A 27743-nucleotide genomic window follows, 5' to 3' on the forward strand; every position below is an offset into this window, starting at 1 on the left:
CAATCCGCGCCCAAACCCCACAGCCCAGCCAGAGCCCCTTTTTGGTATACCAGGACCGCATTCCAGAGTGTATCCCATCTGTCCTCCCACAGTGCTGTAGCCTGATTATCATCGGCTTTCAAATCTCTTCGAGACTTGGTCTGACCAAGAGCATAACAATTAACGTTTCCCAAACAGCATTGTTGATCCGCCTTCCTTGGTTTGTTACTAGTTGATTGGTTCCTGAGGACAAAGTGGGTGGAGTTCCCGATTTTTCGGGAGATCAAAAACGATATTTACATTGCTCTTGGCCTGACTAGAAGCAGCGCTAACTGTGCTACCCGTGCAGTGTCAGGACAGTATACCTCAGTCAGTAGGCTTTGCTTTGGAAGCTGTGAGTACAGAGGACTGACTGTAAAGGACTTCCATCCTGACATACTGACTTGACATTATACATTGCGCTGACATTGACAAGAGAGACGGGTGAGGTCACCTTTAAGAAGCTTTAAAGATGGGACAACATCCACCTCCACCTGTCACTCCCACAAACATCTCTATGTGAGGCCGAAGAGGCGAAGAGGAGGAGGCAAGAGGAGGCAGGAGGACAGAGTCATCAGAAGCAGGAACGGAATGCAAATGACATTCTGTGCTCTGTCTCCATGGCTACGGTTTGAAGAGAGGACCTTTGGCAATCCCTTGACAATGGCAGCACAGCAGCGGGGTATAATAAGGTCTACAGCAATCTCTAATTTATAACTAACCCTGAGAAACATCTTCACCTGTTAAAGAGTCTGAATGGCGTACAGACCCTGAACCCAACGCTGACATCTGACATCCACCCACCACAGGTAAAGGTTACTACAGACCAGCGGTCGCAGACAACCTCCTATCTCACTTTAAATAACATGTAGTCTACTAAGCTGACAAGTACACTCTAAGACACCTCCTCCAGCTTCTTGTATTATGTTGTACATCGGCTGTGGCTTTGCTGTATTAAGAAATTGAAGAGTTTATTTGCAAAATGGTGTATCCACCATTTTGACTTTTGCATTTTATTATTGAAAATGACTGTTCAGAAGGCCTCTCATCCATGTGTGAATTCTTGCCATTCAAATATTTTGAGAACATATTTTTTCAACGTCTATAAAATTAATTTTGCAATGCAATGCAATGGAATGTCCAATACAAAAATGTCCCAACTTCCCAACATTCTACAAAATGGAGATGCACCGTTTTGCAAATAGACACATTTTTCGCCTGCAGTGCATACTCTGCTGAGCTGCAAAACAACTACATTTGCCTTTACCCAATTGCCAATGTCTGGTTGATGTATGCAATTATCAGCGTGCTTACGCACTACTCTTCAATTGTAGCATACAGTCGACCTTACTGTGCTGCTCACACACACTCCCTCTGTTTGCTAATTGGTGAGGCAAGAATCCGCCTGAGAAGACAATAAAGGAACCTCAGCCAGTCAGACCCTCAGAACAAAATGAAATGAAATGAAATACCAAGCTATTCCCTTTATTGTTTGCACTGTATGCTAAGCATATGCACAGATCTTGTCAACAAGTATGGCGTCTTATTTCAGCAGGGCGAGCAGAGAAGTAAACTAAGGGCAATGCACTGTTTAATTAGCTGATGCACAGCACATTTTCCTTCACGTTTGTGGTAACACTTTATTTTAATGTTACATCTATTGGCACTTCTACATACAATGTGCCTCTATAAGTAACTTGGAGGCATGTACTACGCAAAATCAAACATTTGTTAGGCATGCATTCGCAAATGTCTTGTTCATGCACAATAAGGGATTTATTACCAATTTAACCTTGGTGAGGAACTAGTTGGCTTTAGCTTTTGCTTAGCGCATGTCTTACAAGTTAATAATGCAGGCATTAACATTGTATGTACTAATAGATGTAACACTAAAATAAAGTGGCAATATTTGTGAATACTTTCCCTTCAGAGGTTTCTCTTCATGAGAAAACTAGCTCTACTCATTTGTACTAACCTTATTACGCCTGTAACTACTCTATATTGTCCTCACACCTTGTATATTTTTTTATTATTATGTTCTCCTTTAAGTCGTGTTGGAGAAGTGTCTGTTGTAAAACACAATAAGTCACTGTTCTGGTTTGACCCCATCCTAAATTTTGCCACAAAAGTTTGCTTACATGTAGTCGTGGCGTGTGTTAAAACCGCAGAATAAGTTACAACCCATACCATCCAAATTGTCTGAATAAAACTCTCCCCCACTGCTCATAGACACAAAAAGAATTTGGTATTAAACCAGCGGTTAAAAGCAGGACATGTTTTCTGTGTAAATACTTCGCTCCAGAAAATGTGGAGGGGCATCAATAATTCAGTAACAAAACAGGGGCCTGACTGCATGTCAATGCAATTTAAATTATTCAACCTATAGGCAAAGGCTGATTGCATGTGATGTCAATCGTGATGTGCATGCCAGTGTGTGTGTGTGTGTGTGTGTGTGTGTGTGTGTGTGTGTGTGTGTGTGTGTGTGTGTGTGTGTGTGTGTGTGTGTGTGTGAGTGAGAGAGAGAGAGAGAGAGAGAGAGAGAGAGAGAGAGAGACAGAGAGAGAGACAGAGAGAGAGAGAGAGAGAGAGAGAGAGAGAGAGAGAGAGAGAGAGAGAGAGAGAGAGAGTGTGTGTGTGTGTGTGCGAGTGTATCTGAGTGTGTGTGTGCGTGTGTCTGTGTCTGTGTGTGTGTGTGTGTGAGTGTGAGTGTGAGTGTGAGTGTGAGTGTGAGTGTGAGTGTGTGTGTGTGTGTGTGTGTGTGTGTGTGTGTGTGTGTGTGTGTGTGTGTGTGTGTGTGTGTGTGTGGGCGGTAGATATGGGGAAACACGGACCATGAGTGTCTCTACAGACTTATGCTGTTCATTTGATCTGGTGAGCAAATGAGAGCAAATGAGAATCCCTATGAATAATTACTCATTGGAAATTGCCGAAAACAAAAACAGAAAGAAAAAAACATACTTGATGAAATTTTGAGAGTTTCTTCACTAACTTGGTGTCAACCAAAATGTATAGATTTATGCTGCCTTTTCCCTTTTCCGTTTTTTATCTAGTCTGGGCATAGGAAACCTATTAATAATTACTGCCAGAAAATTGCCGGAAAAAACAACAACAAAATTGAGGAAATGTTGTCAGTTTCTCCATGAAGTCATCCATGTTTTAACTAAAAAAAAAAAGAAGATGATTTAGATTTACCGTGCCTTGGCCCTACCGTGGCGTTAACAGTAGGGTACTTGTCTACTACGTGGCCGACCTGGGTTCGATTCCTGCCCGGGTCCTTTGCCGACCCTATCTGCCCATCTCTCTCTCCCCACTCTCTTCCTGTCAAATCTTCACTGTCCTATCAAATAAAAGCAAAATCCTCCCCTAAAAAAAAATATATATATATATAAAGATTTACCGTGCCTTTTTTTCGCCCTTTTCCATCTGTTATGGTCTGTGGGCATAGGCGGCTTATAGGAGGCACGGCAGCCGCTGCCAATCTCTGCCCAGTGGACATAACAGGCCTGAGAGAAGCTTGGAGCTCGGGCTGGCTGGCTGGCTGGCTGCCTGGGATTATTGGACCAATCGATGGCCTTCTGAGGCAGTCACGGAGGCAACCACAAGTCTTTATTCAAATGAGATAATAATTGATTGGTCACCCCTATTTGATTTGCATATAAATGAAATCCACTTCATCGGGTTTGGCCACCTGTCTGAATTTGAAGTTCGAATCCATTTCCAGCGTTCATGAAACGCTTATAGATTTTTTTCTCCATCTCAACCACGACTATACTATCATAACCTCCCTTAAAAAAAGAATCAGCTTTGCTTTCACTTGTCAGTTCAAACGTAAAAAGGTCCAATTTTACTGAAATGCGCTTGTTAAATAGTGAGCAGTGGGAAAATGACGGTGTGTGAGGTACGCTAGCTTTTACACATCTCATTACGCATCATTATCTCACCCAACCAAGCAAGTTGTGATGTAGTCAAAGTGTATCCCCAGAGGAGGAAAACGGAGGTGAATAGGCTAAATATTACTGCTGACAGAACTGTTTTAATTACCTGACTGAGGTAGCGTAGCGCTGGTGGGACGCAGGCAGGACTGGACTGGGGAGGAAATAGGGTCCGGGCACTTATGGCTTAAAGGGGCCCCTCATAATTAGCAGTGCAGAACTGACTCACCGGTGGGCCCCGCACCCTCCTGGGCCCCTATTTTCAGAAATGTAAAAAAAATTCAGGTCTGCATCAGATCTGTGCCGCTAATTATAAGGGGGCCCTTTAAGCCAAAAGTCCCCTGGCCCTATTTCTCTCCCAGTCCAGCCCTGTGCGATTTTTTTTTTTTTTACGTTTCTGAAAATAGGGGCCCACGAGGGTAGCCTGATAAACCAGACTAAATGTGGATGTCTAATTTAGTCTGGCCTTGATGCATAATACATCCGAAGATTGTTGATGAGAACAACCTTCCCTCAAAACCCTGCCCGCTTTGATTCAAAACACATCTTTGCGTTGTAATTGGTTTGCCAGATTCATGGCATTCTGGCTTCATTGAATCATTACGCGAGGCCAGACCCACCCGTAGACAAAATATTTTGCCGTCCAGCGGGTGGCGCTGGTTCACCAGGCTACCATGAGGGAGCAGGGCCCACCGGGAAATGCCTGCTATGCCAGATGGCCAGTCCAGCCCTGGACGCTGAGCTATGCTAATGCGCCCTTGAGGGAGGTGTGATGGCATGCAGGGCAGGCCTCCTCCTCCTCCATGTGACCCACCTCTACTCACCTCTACTCCGCATGCCTGGCCATCACTCACCTCACACAGCTGCTAGTGGACACAGACGACAGGGCCAAGACACACGTACACGCACGCACGCACACACGCACACACACACACACGTGCAAATACACACACACACACACGCACAAAAACACACAGACCCACACGTAGCGACACGCGCACGCACACACGTACACAAGTACACGCACGCACGCACACACACACACACGCGCGTGCGCAAAAACACACAGACCCACACGTAGCGACACGCGCACGCACACACGTACACAAGTACACGCACGCACACGCACGCACACACATGCACGCACACACACGTGCAAAAACACAGACCCACACGCAGTGACACGCGCACGCACACACGCACACACGTACACAAGTACACGCACGCACACACGCACACACATGCACGCACACACATGTGCAAAAACACACAGACACACACGTAGCGACACACGCACGCACACACGTACACACGTACACGCACGCACACACACACGTGCGCTCAAAAACACACAGACCCACACGTAGCGACACGCGCACGCACACACGTACACTGCTAATACACACATGACCCAAATCTATATGTATACCACATCCACAGTCTCAAGGAGATTCACCTGCTGGGGGTATATGGACCAGGCAAACGCACATACAGACACACACACAGAAACATGTATATACAAGCTCACATACAGATAAACATGCACACGTGCGCTCACTCGCTCACTCACTGACTCTATCTCTCTCACACACATGCACACACACATACGCACGCACGTATGCACACACACACACACACACACACACGCACACACACACACACACACACACACACACACACACACACACACACACACACACACACACACACACACACACGCACACACACACACACACACACGCACACACACACACGTGTGCATGCAAGCTCACATACAGATAAACATGCACTCACTCACCTACATACATACGCACGCACGTATGCACACACACACACACTCACACTCTCACACACACACACACACACACACACACACACACACACACACACACACACACACACACACACACACACACACACGTGTGTAGGATAAGACCCGGCGACTCCCATGACCAAACTAATGGGCGCTGTATGGATCCACCAGTGAGCCGTGACACCTTACAGATGGTGTGGATTAGGGCGCCAAGTGTCAAAGGGAGAGGAGGGCTGGCCGAGTCCGACCTGTCATCCCACCGGGACTCGGGGAAGCTGCCGCCAGAGAGAGTAGAGAGAGAGAGGTTCCATTGGCCCATTGTTTCCGGGTTCTATTATTGCAAGGGGGAGGGGGGGAAATCCCCCTTTAGGCAGACCTAGGCAGACCTAAGGACTGTTCTATTCAATGCTAGGAGTATTATGACACACCCCTTTAGGCAGACCGGAACCTGGTCATGTTAGGTGCCCATAGCAACCTATTACATTGGCATATCTCTATATACTTAAAGAATCTCTGCTCTCGCTCCCTCTCGCTCCCCCTCGCTCCGGCCGGATTAAGGCTCGACGTGTGATCTCAGGCCCCTAAACCGTCAGGAGGAGATATACTCCAAACTCCGTCCTAGCGAAATGAAATGCTCCAACGGTAAGGGTTCCACTGGGAGGATGAGATGAGGTCTCGTATTCAGAGAGGAAGAATGCTGTGCAGCTAGAGGGGTGTGTGTGTGTGTGACACTGTGTGTGTGTGTGTGTGTGTGTGTGTGTGTGTGTCTGTGTGTGTGTGTCTGTGTGTGTGTGTGTGAGAGAGAGAGAGAGAGAGAGAGAGAGAGAGAGAGAGAGAGAGAGAGAGAGAGAGAGAGAGAGAGAGAGAGAGAGAGAGAGAAAATGGTAGCGCGACTGAGACAAAAACTATTTTGTGGAAGAGAGACATGGGTTGGGGGGGTTATGAGAAAGGGATGAGATGGGTGACAAATACGAAAATTCCACGAAAGCCAAGCAAAGCAAAGGGCAGAAACAGTTACAGAAAAAGCAAAGAGAGAAGAAGAGAGAGAGGGGTTCAGAGAGCAAAAAGAAGAAAAGTAGGAGAGAGAGCGAAAGGAGCCGACAGCTAAGAGAGAGACGGGTGGATGTGCAGAAAAGAAAAGCACTCCCTCCCACGCTTGTATCTCGTCTGATGACTCACGTTACAGACAGGGTTACGGGTTAAAAGCACAGCCATTCTCCTCTCCTCTCTCTCTCTCCGCACGATGTCTGGAAGCCGTTCAGAATAGGCCTCATTAGTCCGATGTATTGTGCAAGTCAAAGCGGCCCGGTCGCTAACTTCTACAGGCTAACACAACATTAAAGCTGTGCCCCCGCTCGCTCGGGGTCTGTGTTATGTGCTAGTCAAAGCGACCCAGTCGCTAACTTCTACAGGCTAAAAAACATTAAAGCCGTGCTACGCTCTGGGGCTGTGTTATGTGTGCTTGCAGGGTTAACGATTAGCATTAGCCTAGCACATAAGCGCCAATTCCTTAACATCGGAACTCAAACTTTTGTGTCGCTTGCTTGGCTACTCCTCTTATGACTCCAGTGGCCAAGTAATAATTGCGCGGCACACCAGGCTAACAAGCTGTTATCAGTCGGTGTGCAGGCCACAAGTCTCTAAGACTAAATCGAAGGGCAGCCAACCGTTCGGAGAATTAAATGAAGTAAATGGATTCTGCGGGCAAGCGGGCGATGTTTGACTGGTGGGCAGCTCAACCATCATAACACAGGAGGGTCCAAGGTCTAAAGATGGCACTGAAGGCCATGTGAACAGATGGATAGTTCTCGCATGTGTGTTTATCATTCAACACCCCTTCATAAATCCCTCGGATAAATCAATAATAACTCACTTGCCTCTGAAATTACGTGAGCTCTGATTAAATCCTTTAATCGCCACCACCACCACACCATCACAACCACACCACCACAAAAGAATGCTGGAAAAAAAAGACAGCCCTTGGAAATGCACAAAGTGAAAAGTTAACACCAGTGCGCAAAAAAAAAGTAATTTTAAAAGTCTCCACTGTGAGGAACTTGTTTATGCCACCCGGCTGCCCAAGGCCAGTGAGCATGAAAGCGCTGCTCTTTCTTCCCTGCTCATGCTCATGAGGGATCCCGTACCCACCCCCCCAGCTCCCTATGCTCCCCCCCGCCATCCCTCTCCTCTCCCCCCCAGCCATTCATCTCTGGCTAAATAGCTACAGAAGTGACGTAGCACTGTGTGCTTCCTCTGTGTGCCACGGACAGATTTCCCCAGGGGATTCAGTTCAGTCCTCTCCCCACGCTAACACTGCCAGCACTGCAGAGCTCCTCTCTCTCTCTCTCTCTCTCTCTCTGCTGCTCCATAGTAATCATTATGATTAAGCACAGTGGGGGTGGGAGGGATGGACGGGGTGGGCAGGGGACTCTAGCGATATTATCCAGCAGAAACCAAACGCTTCCCCACCCAGCCAGTAGCCACAGTAGCTCTCTAAATGACTGTAATTCTTTCAGAGTCACACTGTGTCCCTTGATGATTTCACGTGGTGAATCCAACCTGTTACTACTGGTCACTCTCTCGGCTTTGCATCACAAAAATGCATGTAAAATATACTGAGATAGCATCATATTTTGTTTTACTGTAGGAGGATTTTTTTTTCCTTCTTTGAGTATGGATACACACTAATGGGGAATGTGGCATGATAGCTGGTGACTGAGGTGAGGGGCAAGTAGAGGGAAATTCAGGGAGAAAATTCAGCTTGATTCAGTTACTGTATGTTTCCAAATTCAGAAACAACGTTCAATCACTACATTTACATGATGCTTTTAAATCTGAATTAATTATTCAGAATGAAATAGTTCTGTCGAGTTTACTTTGATCTTTCCTTTAATTCCGAATTAAAGCGATGGCTCGGAGTAGATTCACCTTAATGCCATTTGAACCGTGACATTCATCCAGTAGTCCACCCGAAGTGTTTTCTCGATGGTAATCATTATGATTAATAATAATTCACGAGTTTGTCCTTGAGTGCTTGGTGTACAGTTTGCGTATAGTATAGCCTATGCATGTTTGGCATGTTAGCTGGCCTCGGTCCTGGGATGCTTTAAACGGAGCTCATGCGGGATGAGATCCGCTTCCCCCCTATGTGTAGTATAGAGGAAGTGTAACTGGGTGTTCCAGTGAAATGGAGGAGTATGGGGAGGTGGTGGGACAATTCGGAAAGCCTTCGCGCATGACAGGCGAGAGAGGGAAGGAGGGATTTAAATATGCGCGAAGGCGGGAGCAAGTAATGACAGCTGTCAATCACTCTCGGACTTCCTCCAGAACTACGTTTATATATAAACAACATTTCACGAGTTTGTCCTTGAGTGCTTGGTGTACAGTTTGCGTATAGTATAGCCTATGCATGTTTGGCATGTTAGCTGGCCTCGGTCCTGGGATGCTTTAAACGGAGCTCATGCGGGATGAGATCCGCTTCCCCCCAAAGATGCTGAGACCAACCAACTATGCCAGACGATGCACTCAAGACGAGGTCCGTTTACCTACCAAAAAAGCGAAGTAGTGCGCAGCTGACTAGAGGACCGAGGGCCAAGCTTAATAATAAATAATAACCAAAACAAATTATTACAAGAATAATAATGATAATAGGCTACGTAACGCAGCGTGGTGAAACGGTGACGTTCCGATGCGGGCCAATGCAAGTGAGAGCTAATGCCCGAGACAAATAGCCTATACCTGCGAGGTTCGCACACATGGCGCACGAGCGCTCAGAAAAGCAGCAGGACGTTTTAAATGCCGCCCTGATTGTGTTAGATAGTAGCTGTGGTGGCTGCGAGTCTGTCACGCCACGTGGTAAGCGCGAATGCAGGCTGAACGAGATATTAACCTATGCGGCACGCCAGCGATGGGAGCGTAACCAACTGGTTTGGAAAAGAATGAGTGACTGTAGCGAGAACGTGTGTAGGCCTATAAGGCGTTACGCTTCCCTGGTAAACATCTATGAGGGTATGCGAACCCGTTAGACAATAGCAGATAGGTGAACGAGATCTGATGGTAAAACTGCGAGGGTGAGGAGTAAAACAGAAATGGGCCGTCGGCCGTTGGGCATGGACCCGACTCTGGTGTCTGAAAATGATTGGTGGCGAAAACAGAAAATGGAGGCAGGCTCATCAGCCAATGTCGCTGGACATGGAGCCGATTCTAGTGTCAGAAAGGGATACGGGGTTAGGCTACTAAAAGAAAACGTTTAAGACAGACACACAGGCCTAGTTGGGCGTGCGTGTGTGCAGTGTATTCAGCGAAGCTGTGGTTAGAGTGCTGTCCAAGGTGCTGGCAATAGAAATATCCATGCGCGTGGCCAGGGCTGTTCGAGGCACAGTGGTTGTCCATTCGGAGGTGGCTACTGATAATCTCAGAATTCAGGTAATAGTTACGTTATCATGAGGAGTTGTGACTGAGCTAAACCAGATGGCGAGAGCCTTGGGTGGGTTAATAATAATAATAATAATAATAATAATAATAATAATAATAATAATAATAATAATAATAATACTTTCGTTTTATATAGCGCCTTTCAAAACACCCAAGGACGCTTCACAGAGTGTTGTGTTGGGAAGTGTGAGTGTGTGTGCGCGTCAGTGTGTGAGCGTGTGTGTGAATGCATGTAAGTGAAAGTGCTTGTGGAACTAGCAGCCATAAGCCTCCAGGAAGAGGTGTTGCTTAAACATGGCCAGTGAAGGGGCATTAAACACAGTGGGGGTGGTCGGGACCACCAGCAGAATTATTATTATCCAGCAGAAACGCAACGCCTCCCAGTAGCTACGGTAGCTCTCTAAATGACTGTAATGCTTTCACACAGTCACAGCGTGTCCCTTGATTTTCACGTGGTGAATCCAATCTGTTACTACTGGTCACAACGTGGTCTCTCTCTCGGCTTTGCATTACAAAAATGCATGTGAAATATACTGTGATAGCGTCACATTTTTTTATTGTAGAAGGAGATACCCCAAAGGGGAGTTGCGCCTTTAGGTTTGTAGCCGGGAGGGTGCGTCGGTTCCACAAAGTAATCCAATGATCAGTGGTGTGCAAGTTCCTCCTTGCTGCTTCATTGTAGAGGGAGAAAGTGTTCCTACTCTGACTATGGATACACACTAATGGGGCGCGCGGCCCGATAGGGTCTTACTGTTGACTGAGAAACAAGTAGAGGAAAATTCAGAGAGAAAATTCAGCTTGATTCAGTTACTGTATGTTTCAAAAATTCAGAAACAACGTTCATTGTGTCAATGCTCACACCAATTCTGTATGAACCACAGAATATTGCAATTGACTAACAGGTTCTAATATAGAGTTTCTATCACAAAAGGACTGAGAATAGAAGCCAATATTTACAGTACTAACTAAAACAATAATGAATCAAGATAACCCATTATTATTCTAGTATTTTTCACAACGTTGCCTAAACATAACACATTCATACTGTATGACTCGAGCAAAGATACATTATATGTAGTCTAGGCTGGTCTTTTATTTCAGCTTTGAACAGGCCAAAAGGCTGCAGCGTCGAATAACAGGGGCCATTAATCAACACAAGACCAATAATCATGATACACTCTTTAATAAACTCTTTTGGGCTTACATGTGCAAATTTCTCTTCAATTTCTGAGCCTCAGTCAGCAATTACCGCTTGAAGGTAAGGAGGAGAACTGTCCTACCAGAAAAAACAATAACAAAAAAAACCTGGCAATGGTGTGTTGGGAAAACTGACCGAACAGGGAAAAAAAAACAAAGACTGGACTGTATTGGTTGCAAGTGGCGGGGGTTGTGGTGGTTCATGTGTTTAAGGAAGCGCTTTCATACTTGCTGATATGCTGCTGCACCATTCCCAAACATCTCCTTAGGCTAATTCTTCATTCTCAAGGAAATACAAAAACAACACAGATCAAATACAGCCACGACAGCACAAATGAGGAGGATATGGACGGCGCTAACAGGCTAGGGGGACATTGATTTGGCCAAAAGTGCAGAACGGCTCCATAAAAACCCCTGGTATGCAAGGCTGAAATGGGTTTTTAAAAATGTATTCATTGATTTCTCGCTTCCCCGAGGGCACTAACATTGGAAGATTAAAAAGAACATAAACTAATTTTCTCAGTGATTGAATTAACCCCACCCCCCAACACCACCACCATCACCACCACCCCACAGAAAGCTCTGTGTCAGCTTGTGAGAGCTGTCACTAAAAGGACCATACAAAGTGAAAATAGGAAAGTAAAGAAATGTTTTTAATCATCGAAAGCACAAACAAATACTTGCTGCATGGTAATGTGTTGGTGGCTGGTATTCAACTAGAACCTTAAATTCTTACCCAGAGCCTTCTTTCAATTCAGAGGACTGGCATCATTGAATGACAATGCTGGCATAATGCTGGCATCATTGAATGACAAGACAATAAAATATCCTCAAGAGTCTACTTGTTTCCTTTACAATGAATGTACTGCACTGCACTTTATTACTTTGCTACAGTGGTCAAAATACAGTGAAATGTAGAAATGTACAGTAGAGTACAGTACAGTAGAGCTCTTCAGAGGGTTGTGCGTACAGCTTAGAACATATGCGGCTGTGACTTACCCTCCATACTGGAGCTATTCGAGGGAAGGAGCATCAGGAAGGCAAAAAAAATCTTGGCTGATCCTAGTCACCCCAACCATGAACTGTTTTCTATATTACCATCTGAGAAACGGTACAGAAGCCTGAAATCTCACACTACCAGACACCAAAGTAGTTTCTTCCACCAAGCAGTTAGATTACTGAATTCATGCTGAAGACAACAAGGCACTTTCTTTGCACCCCCCCCTCTCTTTTTTATTTTTATTTTTTAATCTTTTTTCTTTTTGAGGACACAAAAAACACAACAATTTTTACTCTTTATAGGCTTCAAACCTATAATAAGACGCATTAAACTAATCTTGAATCTTGAATCTTGAAATGGGCCCTGCCTTGGCCTAACGTTTGGGCATTCGTCAACCTTGGGTTGTCTTTGCCATAACTGAATGTCACTTAAGGCCAACAGTCATAAAATGTTTATGACATGGACATAATGTTTATGACACGTGCATAACGGTGCCATGACACTGTTATGACACTGCAATGACATGCCTATGACACCGGCGTCAAGTTAAGTGCTACCCTTTATTTGTCCTTGGACTCACCTGGTTGATGTGCTTGAGCTTATCGATGATCTGGTTTATGACCGGGTCCGATCCCTTCACTTTGACTTCTGGATTTACAGACTGAGCCTTAATCCCATTGCCCACCACGCGGAGAGTGTAGCTGTTGGAGGTTGGAGGGAACAGAGAGAAAAGGGAAACAAACATCAGTGACACTAACAAAGGTACAAACAGTGAGGCCGACTGAAATACACACTGTGTGTGTATGAAAAGGGAAGAGATTTAACCCATTTCAGCCTGACGACTCCTATATGTTGGTTGACCTTTGGTGCCCTGGAGACACATATACTGTACGCTGCATTCAGGCTCTTGATATTTCATGTTTTTATGTGCATCAGAGGCTAAGATATTTAGGTTTTTATAGGCTGTCCCAACAAGGGCTTAGGCATTCAGCAGGCGTTTTCTGCAGGTGCTTTAGGCATTAATGGGTTAAACAGTGAGTGTGAAAAAAGAGAAGAAAAAACAGATAGAGAGAAGAGGGGAAAGGCTGGCTGGGTGCTTGGAGTGCTTGAATGTGATTCGGTCACATTGTTTGTGGTGTGTGGCGCTACCTCAGCTGAACCGGGGGGGAGATTTAGAAGCTCCTCACCACTCAGTTCACCATCGCCAGGCAACAAGGCTGTGGAGTACGACCTGGACTATAGTGCACCCATAACTCAGGCTCCCAATAAAACAACATGACTCCCCATCAAGTGAGAAATAACTTCATAGCCGTCTGGAGATGGATGTGTACTATAATAAGATTGAAAAACTGACATAATAGTACATTTCATGCGAAAGTTACCAAATTTCCACATTTTTCCCCCAATATCGGACAAATTCCTTTGAGATGAGTCAGGAAAATAAACAATAAAAAAAAAGCTAATTCAAAAAAGAGAGGAGGATATCTGTTGTAAAGGCCATAGACTTTCAGTGGAAACAGCGCCCTCTACAGGTTTGACTTATGTAGACAATTTAGAATCCTTTTAATTCAGCCATTATTACACAGCAGTTTTGGGAGACGGTCAGCTGAAACGTGCCGTCTGCCTATTCAACTTTGTGTTCGTTTGTGGTGTGCGTGGATGACAAATTAACCATACCGCAAACATGCCGCAAATGACCCAAATTACATGCCCTTATGAACCATACTGCAAATATGACCATACCTCAATAGAACCCCATTCAATGTGAATTGTCCAGTCTGAGTTTGACCCCCCTGTACGTGCATTGCTCTGTGTATGTATGTTTTGGTGAAAAAGATAAAGTATCGAAAACTGAAGTCTGTCTCCTGCCTATATGTTCTGACCGACATACCGTGGCGATTGTCAATACCGGACCAGTCCTAAAAATACAGTCCTACCCTACCCTACCTATAACACCTCCCCCACATTGAGGTCCTTCGAGCCGGATTGACGGTTACCGCGGATACAGGATGGATGAGAGACAGTCAAGTCTTCCAGGACGCCAGACGCGCCGACCCAGCCACCTGGAGGACTTTGTGGTGAATTACAATACCACCAGGCAACAAGCTACACACACGAGCTACACAGAGCATGCACAGGGGCTGGTCGAAGAGGATGAAGTGCGCCCCCTTCAGCAATTTGATGGCAATGCACTCACATCAGCCTCCATTCGACCACCATCGCCAGAAACCTCTAACCCCCTAATGCTGTGTGAGGAATTGGATAAGTTATTCACTGAGTTAGAAGCAACAGGAGCTGGTCCAGACATTTGCCTTGTTCGTCAGCTCCGCCAGAGTCTGAGACAACACGCTGTAAGTAGCAGCAATGATCTATTCCAGAGTGACCAGGTAATAGAGGACAGAGAAGAAGAACTGCTAAGTCCAGCGAGTGTGACCCCACGACGGATAGCTGAACTACAGTCCCTCAGTTCACCCCGTCATCACGCCTCCGCATTTGAGACTGATGAAACCTTGTTGATAGACATCGATGCTCCGCCGCCATTAGTACCTCAGTCACCAACGGTCATTGTCAATATGCCAAGCACTGTACCTCAGCCTCCTAACCAGTCTGACGCCATCCAGCCTCACCCCCCACCGTCTACAGTAGATCGCCTTCAGTCACCATCCGTGAACCAGGTGAGTCAGCCACCGCAGCACCCTCAGCATGGGCAACCGTCTCAGGCACCTGACTCTACCGCTGCCCAATCAGACCCTCTATCCAATTCAGTGATGGCATACTTGGAGAAGGTGATGAGTGAGCTACAGATGGTGAAGGACAAAATGCATGCACTGTCACCAGTGCAGCCTCCTAGAGCCGTGGTGCAGGATACCAGATCACAGCCACAGCAGGCGCCAGTGCATCATTTTCCTGCCCCAGCAGTCGTCCCTACGGTGAATGCTAGCTCACTGCCACAAACACAGTTGACTGCTTCTCTACCTCAGGTTATCGCACCACAGCAAGTGACGGCTCAACCTGGGTCGCAGTCCCTCCTGATGCCTCCTCAGAGTAGTTTACCGGCAAGCTATGGTCCCAGTTACCAACAGTTCAGGACTGCAGCTGGAGCAGCTGCTCAACCAGTTCATTCCCAGTTTCAGCAGCCAGCATACTCCACATATGCTGGACGGCCACCTCCAGTACCCTCATTCGGCAGGCAAGCTCCATTGCAGCCAAACCCTCCTGCACTTCAGCGCCAGCAGTTGCCTTTGGGAGTGCAGACAAGGGAACTCACCTACAAGGGACCAAAGCCGTCCATTCCCGACTTCGTTCATAAAGACCCCAGTGAGTTTCTTCAGCTCAAGATATCATTGGAGAATCTTCTTCCTGCCAACAGCACAGAGCTGTTCTGCTACCAGATCTTGAGGGATCATCTGCTGCTGGAAGAAGCCCGTCTAGTAGCAGATTCGTATCTGCATTCGCCCACTCCGTACACCCACACCATGGCAGCGTTGACGGAGAAGTATGGGCAACCCCACCAGCTCGCTTTGAACAATATAGCCAAGGTCATGGATGCTCCTGATGTCCGCCGAGGTGACTTTGCCTCATTCGAGCGATTTGCCCTCCAAATCAGTGCATTGGTGGGTATGCTGAAGACGTTGGGTCCAGAAGGTGAAGCTGAACTTTATTGTGGATCCCATGTAGCCCGTCTACTCAGCAAGTTGCCTCCAGAGCTAAGGGCAACGTTCAAGCGGCAGATGCACTACAAACTGGCATGTTCACACCCTGTGGGAGCTAGCGGAGTGGCTGCGGACGGAAGTCTGGTACCAAGACCCAGAAGGGGTGCTCAGCAGCGCACCGGCAAAGAACAGCAGACTCGGAAGGCAGATCGAAGAAGACTCCCGATCCAGCAAGTCTACCACAGTTCTGCACAGTGGAAAGGACACCACGAGCAATGCGCCCGCAGAGCAAAGTAGCACATCGGCCAAGGCTAAGAATGGCAAGTTTAAGGCTTATTGTCCCTACTGTGACAATGAAGAACATTTTCTCAGTAAGTGTGCGAAGTTCCAGGGTCTCAATACAGACCAAAGAATCCAGTGGATCCGGGAGAAACACAGGTGTTGGCGCTGTGGCAGAGCCCACCAAGCTGCACAATGCACTTTGAAGAAGCCATGCGGCCTCTGTCAGAACATCCACCTTCAAGTGCTCCATGAGGTGAACCAGAGGTCATCAAAGAAGGCTGACACAGTGCCTGCTGCTACGACGGAGACCCTGTACCTGGATCAACCTAGAGACAACCAGAGAGTTCTGCTGAAGGTCATTAAGGTGCGACTTCAGAACGGCAGCCGCAAACTCGACACGTATGCAGTTCTCGACGATGGTTCTGAACGGACCATTCTTCTCGCTGAAGCAGCAGAGAAGCTTGGACTGCAGGGCAGCCCAGAAGACCTGGCGTTGAGGACCATCAGGCAAGACATTCAAACTCTCCATGGTGCATGTGTCTCGTTCACTGTCTCGTCAACAGCTTGGCCTAAGAAGCGCTTTCAGATAAAGCAGGCCTTTACAGCCAAAGCCTTTGGACTGTCCACTCACTCCTACCCTATGGAGTCCTTGAAGCGGAAATACAGGCACCTGGAGAGTGTGCCCATCCAGTCCTTCACCCATGCCAGCCCTCTACTGCTGATTGGTGCAGACCATCCTCACCTCATAACGCCCATTGAGCCAGTGAGGCTGGGACCTCCAGGAGGACCTGCCGCAGTAAAGTCCAGACTCGGGTGGGTGTTACAAGGACCAGCGAGTGACTTGGACCAGAGGCTGCAGCCAACAAGTTGCCAGTTCACATCCGTGGATCCCATAGCAGCTGAGCTACAGAGGAATGTGGAGAAGCTATGGCAGTTAGATGTCCTGCCACCACGGAATCCCAAGCTGGTCACCCGGTCCAGAGAAGATCAGGCAGCTATCGCACTCCTGGAAAGCAAGACTGTGCGCACCGACATCGCAGGCACTCTGCGCTACGCCACACCCTTGCTGAGGAAGAAAGGCATGCCTACTCTTCAAGCCTCAGCGGATGCAGTGATGCCTCTGCTCCGGAGTACGGAGAGGCGACTGGTCAAGACTCCTGAGAGGGCTCAGATATACAACGTCGAGATCCAGAATTTAGTCGACAGCGGCTATGTGGTGCAGCGTCACAGCAGTGACTTGGAGCATGACACAGAGTCTTGGTTCATACCCCACCACATGGTTGAGCACAACGGCAAGCATCGAGTTGTGTTCAATTGCTCATTCCAGCACAAAGGCCTGTCACTCAATGAGATGCTGCTACCTGGACCAACGCTAGGGCTCTCACTGCTAGGAGTGCTACTCCGGTTCCGCCAGCACGCCATTGGCACCAGCGGGGACATAAAAGGTATGTTCCATCAGGTGCGCCTTCTCCCTGAAGACCGGCCTCTGCTTCGCTTCGTGTGGAGAGATGGAAAGACAGAGTGCCCCCCAACCATCTATGAGTGGCAAGTGTTGCCCTTTGGAACAACCTGTAGTCCTTGCTGTGCCACCTTCGCCCTTCAAAGGCACATGACCGACCACTGTGCAGTGGACGAGGACGTGAGGTTGTGCGTGGAAAGGGACTTCTACGTCGACAACTGCCTTCACAGCGCACAAAACCCAGGGCGAAGCCAAACACCTCATCGACAAGCTGCGGTCTGTGCTCTCGAGGGAGGGTTCGAGATACGCCAGTGGGCTAGCAATGTGCCCAGTGTCATTGAACACCTGCCTACAGAGGCCCGCTCAGACCAAGGTTGAGCTCTGGCTTGCCAAGGAAAGCATGGAGGTGAATGAGTCCACCCTTGGGCTGCGCTGGGACTGCCCACACAGACATACTTGGCTACAAGCACAGGCCAACCAAGTAAGAAGCACCAACTCTGCGACATGTGTATCGGGTCCTGGCCAGCCAATACGACCCGCTTGGGTACATCCTACCATTCACTACCCGAGCCAAGGTACTGGTCCAGAGATTGTGGGACAAGAAACGACAGTGGGATGACCCTCTGTTCCCTGACGAGCTGCTTCAAGCCTGGAACAAATGGGTGAGCGAGCTCCCTTCCCTGTCACTGATCGTCCTCCTAAGGTGCTACGTGCCAGCAGAGATGGATCACCCAGATGTAGTGCGGGACCTGCATGTGTTCTGTGATGCTTCGGAGCAAGCGTACGCTCTGTGTCATACTTGAGGTCACAAGATCCAGAGGGCAGAGTGACTCTTTCCTTCCTGATGGCCAGATCGAGGTAGCACCGAAGAAGCAACGCCTAGAGCTGTGCTCTGCTGTCGTCGGAGCTCAACTGGCTAAGCTGCTACAGGAAGAGCTCACACTCCCCATACGAGAGACAGTGTTATGGTCTGACTCCACAACAGTCTTGACATGGCTACAGTCCGAGTCATGTCGATTTAAGGTCTTTGTGGGAACCCGAGTCTCAGAGATCCAGGAGCTCACAAGTCTCGAGTCCTGGCGCTACGTGGATTCAGTAAGGAATCCCGCCGACGACCTGACAAGAGGAAAGTCATTGGTCGAGCTTTGCAGCGCCTAACAGATGGAGCCAGGGTCCCACCCATTCCTTTCTTCAGCCACCGGAGGAGTGGCTAGTCAGACCACTCTCAGCCGCAGAAGAGGATACTGGGGAACTCAGGAAGCCTACCTACTGCGGCCTAGCCACTGTGGATTCAGATGTGCTGGTACATGATGCTACTCAGTACAAGAGCTGGCAGGATCTCCTCGATGCAACTGCGCAGTCCTTGCACGGGGCGGCCAACCAGGACGGTGCCCCCTCTGCTGAATGCTACAGAAATGCTGAGAGACTCCTGTTCCGAGCAGTGCAACTGGAGCACTTCTCTGATGAGTACCGCTTGCTGAAAGCAGGAAAGCCTGTCCCCTCATCCAGCCGGTTACTTACCTTAGCACCCGAGTTCGACCCAGAAGCGGAGCTCATCAGAGTTGGAGGACGGCTGCGGAGAGCCGAAGGGCTAGAGTATTCAACTATGCACCCCATCGTTCTCGACCCAAATCATCCAGCAACCCAGCTGCTGATCCTAGACTACGACAGCAGGCTCCGCCATCCTGGCCCGGAACGGGTGTTCGCAGAAATGCGCCGGACAGTCTGGATTCTACGAGCAAGAGAGGCCATCCGCAAGCAGCAGTTCCTCTGTACTGAGTGTCGGAGATGGAAAGCCAAGCCAGCAGTTCCTAAGATGGCGGACCTGCCTGCTGCCAGGCTGCGTCTCCACAAGCCTCCTTTCCACTCAACAGGCATGGACTGTTTCGGGCCATCCTGGTCAAAGTGGGAAGACGGAATGAAAAGAGATGGGGCATCATCTTCAAATGCCTTACCACAAGAGGAAGTAATCTGGACATCTTGACCAGCATAGATGTGGATGCATTCCTCATGGCCCTGAGGAGATTCATAGCTCGCCGTGGACGACCTGCAGAGCTGTACTCCGACCAGGGGACAAACTTTAAGGGTGGAGAAAAGGAGCTGCACAAGGCCTTCAAGGACATGAGTCCGGACCTGCAACAGACCCTAGCCCGGAGCCAAATCTCTTTTCACTTTAACCCACCTGCTGCACCCCATTTCGGTGGGGCGTGGGAGAGGGAGATACGGTCAGTGAAGACAGCCCTCTACACGACCGTCGGCTCTCAACCAGTGACTGAAGAGGTCCTTCGGACTGTGCTGGCGGAAGTTGAGTGCATTCTCAACTCAAAGCCCTTGGGGTACGTCTCTCCAACGTGGCAGACCCGGACCCTGTCACCCCAAAACCTGCTTCTCATGGGGCGGCCCGACAGCGCTCTCCCACAAGTGGTGTATCCTGAATCGAAGCCCTAAGCAGACGCCGTTGGAGGCAGAGTCAGATCATCACAGATCACTTTTGGAGGAGCTTCATATCCGTCATCACTTACCGACCATGCAGATCCGTCAGAAGTGGCACACTTCCTCCACGCCACTGGCTGCAGGTCAGGTCGTCATGATGGTGGATCCGCAGCTCCCCAGAGCTGCTTGGCCGATCGGGAGAGTCGTCAAGGTCTTCGCTGGTCAAGATGGGCTCATCAGAACCGCCGAGGTCATGATGAACGACAGGAGCTTCACTCGTCCTGTGGCTCGACTCATCGTCCTTCCAGAGGTTCCAGATGGACAGACAGACAGTGTACCTCCATCTTCGTGAGAACCTTTACAATGAGCAAATATGCTTAGCATATTTGGGGGCGGCTGTGTTGTAAAGGCCATAGACTTTCAGTGGAAACAGCGCCCTCTACAGGTTTGACTTATGTAGACAATTTAGAATCCTTTAATTCAGCCATTATTACACAGCAGTTTTGGGAGACGGTCGGATGAAACGTGCCGTCTGCCTATTCAACTTTGTGTTCGTTTGTGGTGTGCGTGGATGACAAATTAACCATACCGCAAACATGCCGCAAATGACCCAAATTACATGCCCTTATGAACCATACTGCAAATATGATCATACCCCAATAGAACCCCATTCAATGTGAATTGTCCAGTCTGAGTTTGACCCCCCTGTACGTGCATTGCTCTGTGTATGTATGTTTTGGTGAAAAAGATAAAGTATCGAAAAGTGAAGTCTGTCTCCTGCCTATATGTTCTGACCGACATACCGTGGCGATTGTCAATACCGGACCAGTCCTAAAAATACAGTCCTACCCTACCCTACCTATAACACCTCCCCCACAATATCCCTTTTGTGTTTTGTATTAGTGTTGTTTTTTCATTAAATAAAGAAAGCCTAGTAACACAGTCAGTACAGTTTGAAACTAGAGGGGTATTATGTCAACATGGTTGCCTTACTACACTGCCCTGAGCCTGTTTACAATAACAAAAGCAAAAGACAAACAAAAAAAATCACATCACAACTCCCAAAAAACAAAACAAGGAAGTATTATTTTAACATCCAAAAAAATGTCACCCCATTTTTCCATCTCTGTAAAAGTTCTCGTCCAAAATCCTGGAAACACTCGCTTCCCTTGCAGATGTCACCAGATACTATAAAAACTGTGCAGGCAGACGTACCGTACTCACAGACAGAGGCCTACACCTAGCTACCCCTACCACCACCAACACCACCACCATCATACTGCACCCCACATACACCCCTCTCATCCTCGTCTTTAGGTGTAAAAACTGTGGCTCAGTGCAGCCAGGCGTACCGTACGCACAGACAGAGGCCTACACCTGGCAGCCCCCACCCTCCCTTCACAACCATCATACTGCAGCCCCTCCACAACCTTGAATGTGATTCGGTCACATTGTTTGTGGTGTGTGGCGCTACCTCAGCTGAACCGGGGGGGAGATTTAGAAGCTCCTCACCACTCAGTTCACCATCGCCAGGCAACAAGGCTGTGGAGTACGACCTGGACTATAGTGCACCCATAACTCAGGCTCCCAATAAAACAACATGACTCCCCATCAAGTGAGAAATAACTTCATAGCCGTCTGGAGATGGATGTGTGCTATTATAAGACTGAAAAGCTAACATAATAGTACAATGCATGCGGAAGCTACCAAATTTCCACTATTTTCCCCCCGAAATAGCAGACAAATTCCTTTGAGATGAGTCAGAAAATTTAACAAATTAAAAAAAAAAGCTAATTCAGAAAAAGGAGGATATCCCTTTGTGTTTTGTATTAATGTTTATTTTTTCCCTTTTCGTTTTACTTCTCTTTCTCATGTAAAAAGAAAGCACAGTAACACAGTCAGTACAGTTTGAAACTAGAAGGGTATTATGTTAACATGGCTTGCCAGACTACACTACCCCGAGCTTGTTTACAATAACAAAAGCACAACACATACAAAAAATCACATCACAACACAGTACCAAACAAAAAAAGAAAAGAAAAAAACAAGGAAGAAAATATTATTTTAACATCCACAAAATGTCATCTCATTTTTCCATCTCTGTAAAAGCTTTACGTTCTCGTCCAAAATCCTGGAAACACTCGCTTCCTGTGCAGATGTCACCGGGTACTATAAAAACTGCTATAATAATAAAAACTATAATAAACTACGCACTACGTACACACAGACAGAGGCCTACACCTACACCTCTCCCACCCCCCCCACCACCACCATCATACTGCACCCCACACACACCCCTCATCCTCGTCTTTGGCTGTAAAAACTGTGGCTCAGTGCAGGCAGGCGTACCGTACGCACAGACAGAGGCCTACACCTGGCTCCCCCCACCCTCCCTTCACAACCACCACCACCAACATACTGCACCCCCCCTCCCAAGAACCCCCCACTCCACTCTCTGCTCCTCTCCGCGAGAAGAGAAGCTTCCCTCTGAAGCATCACACACACAGGCGTACTCACAGACAGAGGCCTACACCTGGCTCCCCCACCCCATCATATTGCAACCCTCTACACCCCATCCACACCGCCACCCCCCCCCTGCTCCTCTCCTCTCTGTGAGAAGCTTCCCTCTGAAGCCACCCCGAGTACCTGCTTTGATTTCTGCTTAGAGCTCTAAAAAAGACTGAGCTAGGAGCTGTCACTTAGCCATGCTGTTACCTTCAAGACTGCACACCGCACCGCACCGCACCGCACCGCACCGCCACACACACACACACACACACACACACACACACACACACACACACACACACACACACACACACACACACACACACACACACACACACACACACACACACACACACAAACACACAGACACACAGATACTCTCTCTCTCTCTCTCTCTTTCTCTCTCTCTGCAGCTTTTAAACCACATTGCCAGCTGTCAGATCCGGGTGGAGAGAGAGAAGACAGAAGTGGGGAGGCGAGGGGTTGGGGGGTAGAGAACGAGAGAGACAGAGAGAAAGAAGAGCCAGAAAGAAAAAAGCGGGAGAGGGGAAAGGCAAAAGAAACAGGGAAAAGGGGTAGAGGCAAATAGATATGGGAATAGATAGTTACAGGACAAAAACAAAACAGGCAAAAAGAAGAGAGAAAGAGAGAGAGAGAGAGCAAGAGCAAGAGCGAGCAAGAGCGAGCGAGAGATAGAGAGAGAGAGAGAGAGAGGGAGAGAGAGAGCGAGAGAGAGAGAGAGAGAGAGAGAGAGAGAGAGAGAGAGAGAGAGAGAGAGAGAGAGAGAGAGAGAGAGAGAGCGAGAGAGAGATGGTGGTGGTGGTGGGGTTACACTTCAGAGGCATGCAAATGTCCCCTCTCTCTCGGTGACACCGTCTCTTCTTTCTCTTGCTCCGTCTTGCTCTCCTTTTTCATCCCTTGTTTTCATCCCTTGTTTAGCTGTTCTCTCCTCTTCTGCTCACTCTTTCATCCGCTGCCACTTGTATTTTTCAATTCCCTAATTCCACCCATTATCCTCTTCCTCTAATACACACACACACGCACACACGCACACACACACACTCACTCACATAGATGCACACGCGCACACACACATGCGCACACACACACACACACACATACACGCTTACACACACACACACGCTTTCATACACACATGAGCACACACACACGCTTACACACACACATATGCGCTTACACACACAAACACACGCACACAAGCTTACACACATACACACACTCACATGCATGCACAGGCAGACACATAAACTCTCTGGGGGCACAAAATCCAAGTTCTGTTTTTGTTTGATTTATTCACAGACGAGAAGCAAGGAAAAAGCCGAGCGTGTCGTGAGTGTCATTGTGACATGATTGGTGGACAGGGACAAGGGCATGCAGACGCCGTCTTTCATGCTGTCGGTCTTCTAATCTCTATTGCTCTTTTTTGTTTTTACTTTTTACTACAGAATAGCCGAGAGGTTTGTGGAGACAGAGAGAGGCAGTTGTAGAAATGGTGAGAGACGGGAAATGCGTGATGGATTTCCTGAAAAAAATATATAAAATAAATCCATTTCACTCCACAAAATAATAAGCCATGGCTCTGAAACTACATACATGTGGAAATAAAGAGGGGATTATTCTTAATTTGGAACCCATTTGTGTCTGATCGCCGATTGCTCTGATGGGCAAATCAAGCTAATCTCCTGGTATTGAGGGAGGGCCTAGAGAGAGAACGCGTTAGTTAACTTCCGTCTGTGACCGGCTCATTTTCCCCGCGACGGGCCGTGCCACCGATTGATTAATGCCCTGATTGGATAAATGATACTGCTGCCATCTGTGCCTACTTCCAGTGAGTGTAAATGTGCCAGACCATGGCTTCAAATGTCCATTAGCCTCACACACATCCCATTTGTTTTCATCAGGACGCCATTTTTATTTATATATTTGCTTATTGAAGAGGAAGGGGAGGAGGGGCATTTTGCATGAAGTGAAAGTGCACCAAAATGTTTGGTATGTTAGGCAAGTTAGTGCATGCCTTCAGTATTGACTCAAATTGAAGAAATTAACACCCCTGTTTTATTGTTTTTTTGTTTTCTCCCTCTGTTGAGGATGTTGGGTACACATTAGTGGTGTCAACTATAATCGATTCGGCGATGCAATGCAATGCGGGGCATGGGCGATCCAATTCAATGCGGCAAGTTCCAGAATTGATGCGGCAATTTTTTAAAGTTTCAATTACTTCCGTGGATATTCTGGGAGCAAATGAATGTTAAATTAAATAAAAGCACTTCAAAGCATTGAAAACTGCAAGACTGATACAGAGAACAGCCAATAGATTATTGCTCAGGATCTGACTAATTGTATTGCCTCATCATGACTGATGAAGCATTTGCTTTGCTTTCAGTATAAATGTAATGCATTGCAATGCATTGTAGAATTGAATCGAATCGGATCGACTCGAATCGAATCGAATCGCTACCTCCCGAATCGTAATCGAATCGAATCGTGAGGGCAGTGCCAATGCACACCACTAGTACACATGATATTGTTGGAGTATCATGCCAAAGCAATTTCATAATAATAGTTACTAGTATTACTAGTAAAAATTCAGGGATTTGCAGGTTCTTAATGTACACATGAGCAAACACACCTACACAGACACACAGACACAGACACAGACACAGACACAGACACAGACACACAGACACAGACACAGACATAGACACACACAGACACAGACACATACACAGACACACACACTATCTATATTCAAGGCAGTTCCATATTTCCCTGTGCCTATGGGATCCACTGCAGGCATTCCACTAATATTTCATAATGTGCGTGCGTAGTACAGCACTGGGAAGGGAAGCGTACTGCACTGTAGGCCTGGCTGACATCCCTTAAAAATGTGTCACATGATGATGAAAAACATAGAACACGCGGAAACATTCATCACAGGGAGTATGTGAGCCATTATTACATCTTCAACCCCCCACATCACATTCTCCTTGCAAAGGCAAAGGCTTCACATGTTTCGGGACGGGGGGGGACGAGAAAAATAGATCAGAGATTGCTTCTGTCTTTCCATTCAAATGGGGAGGGGAGACAAGAAAAATAGATCAGAGATTGCTTCTGTCTTCCTATGAAACATGGAAATGAAACAATCCACCAACACCATCCCCAGTCTGGGAGGAAGGGAAGGGAAGGGAAGAGAAGGGAAGGGAAGGGAAGGGAAGGGAAGGGAAGGGAAGGGAAGGGAAGGGAAGGGAAGGGAAGGGAAGGGAAGGGATAGGAAGAGAAGGGAAGCAGTGGTGGAACAATTGCACAAAGGGCCCCAGGGCAAAACACTGGTAGGGCCCCCCGTACAGCCCGCCAAGATCATTATAGCCCCCCCCACCACCACCACCACCACTATCAATACGGAAGGGCCCTGGGCCCAGGGACAAATGCCCTGCTTGGCCCTCCTATAGCTCCGGCCCCAGAGAGAAGCTATGGTTACCATTACATCTTCAACCCCCCCACATCACATTCCCCTTGCAAAGGCTTTCCATTCAAATGGACACACACACACACACACACACACACACACACACACACACACACACACACACACAAGAAAAATAGATCAGAGGTAGCTTCTGTCTTCCCATGAAACATGAAAATGAAACATTCTACCAACACCATCCCCAGTCTGGGAGGAAGAGAGGGGAAGAGAGAGAGGCTATGGTTACCGTGCTGTCAGATTACAGTGGCAGTTGAAATATTGGGGTGCATCAATGGCCGTGGCATCTCCTCACTCTCTCTCTCACACACACACACACACACACACACACACACACACACACACACACACACACACACACACACACACACACACACACACACACACACACACACACACACACACACACACACACACACACACACACATACACACACACACTCTTCCCCTTTCCGCCCCTGATAATTGCATTTCATCTTGTTTCATGCAATCTGTCTCCTCTGCATGTGCCAATCTCTGGGTCCCTTTTTGTAGGACTGCATACAGTAAAACATTTATTTCGTGCCATGCAGAGAAATGGCCTGGGAAGGAAGTGACGGAACGGACGGGGGATTGCAAGTAGAAATGCACCGGATCCTGATTTTTAGGATCCTGCCGGATACCGGATCCACTGCTTAAGATCCTGCCGGATCCGGAACCGGATACCGGATCCTACGAAAGGGTTGAAACACATAGCCTACTCGCACACGTGGGCCTTTTTTATTACGTTGGCTCAAACTATTTTTTTTAGACTCATTGGCTTACTGCCACACTGCCAGCACTGGCCGCTTCCAAAGTTCTTTCACTCCATGCAGCAATTGGGGTTGTGAAAGACTGACTGAAAAACCTAGGCTAGAGATGCACCAGATCCTGATTTTTAGGTAACTGCCGGATACCGGATCCACTGCTTGAGATCCTGCCGGATCCGGATCCTGTGAAAAACCCTATTATCCTGCCGGATCCGGAACCGGATCTTGGATCCTGTGCATCTCTAATTGCAAGTAATGGGTGTGCCGTGCACACAGCACTCAGAGCCTTGAGTGATTCTCAACAGCCGCAAAGAGAAAAGACCGGAAACGGAGAGAAATTTCAGTGTGGGTGCCTCTTGCTCTTGCCGTGGTGTGTGTCTCTCTCCAATAGGCCTCCTCCTTTGTCAGAGAGATGGGAAATTGTCATCCAACGGCAACGGGGGTCGAGAGTTTCGACCAAACAGCCTCAGCATAATGAGATTTCCCCACACACACACACACACGGTGTGACGTGCATGCAATCCCCAAACTACCCAGGCGGCAGGTGGGGGGCAGAGAGAATCAGAAAACAAGGGAGATCAAAAAAAAGAAGAAGAAGAGGAAAACTGGGGGAAAATACTCCACGGCTCTCAGTTTAGGAGTCTATCTCAGATTAGACCATGGAGATAATTCTGTCCGTTGCTAATGTTTGCTGGTGTGGTAAATTTGAAAGGTCTGCAGACCC

At 47.7% G+C, this 27743-nt stretch overlaps 1 protein-coding gene across 1 annotated transcript in view; it reads right to left on the bottom strand.

Moving 5' to 3' along the window:
- The window catches only part of gpc5a (glypican 5a), a 270035-nt gene that overhangs the window by 93760 nt on the left and 148532 nt on the right, over positions 1–27743 (bottom strand). The window contains exon 9 of the mRNA XM_063212295.1: positions 12975–13095. Within this exon, the coding sequence (XP_063068365.1) occupies positions 12975–13095 (121 nt within the window). The remainder of the gene's footprint in view (positions 1–12974; positions 13096–27743) is intronic.

The sequence above is a fragment of the Engraulis encrasicolus genome, chromosome 12 (assembly GCF_034702125.1).
Source record: "Engraulis encrasicolus isolate BLACKSEA-1 chromosome 12, IST_EnEncr_1.0, whole genome shotgun sequence".
Lineage (NCBI taxonomy): Eukaryota > Metazoa > Chordata > Actinopteri > Clupeiformes > Engraulidae > Engraulis > Engraulis encrasicolus.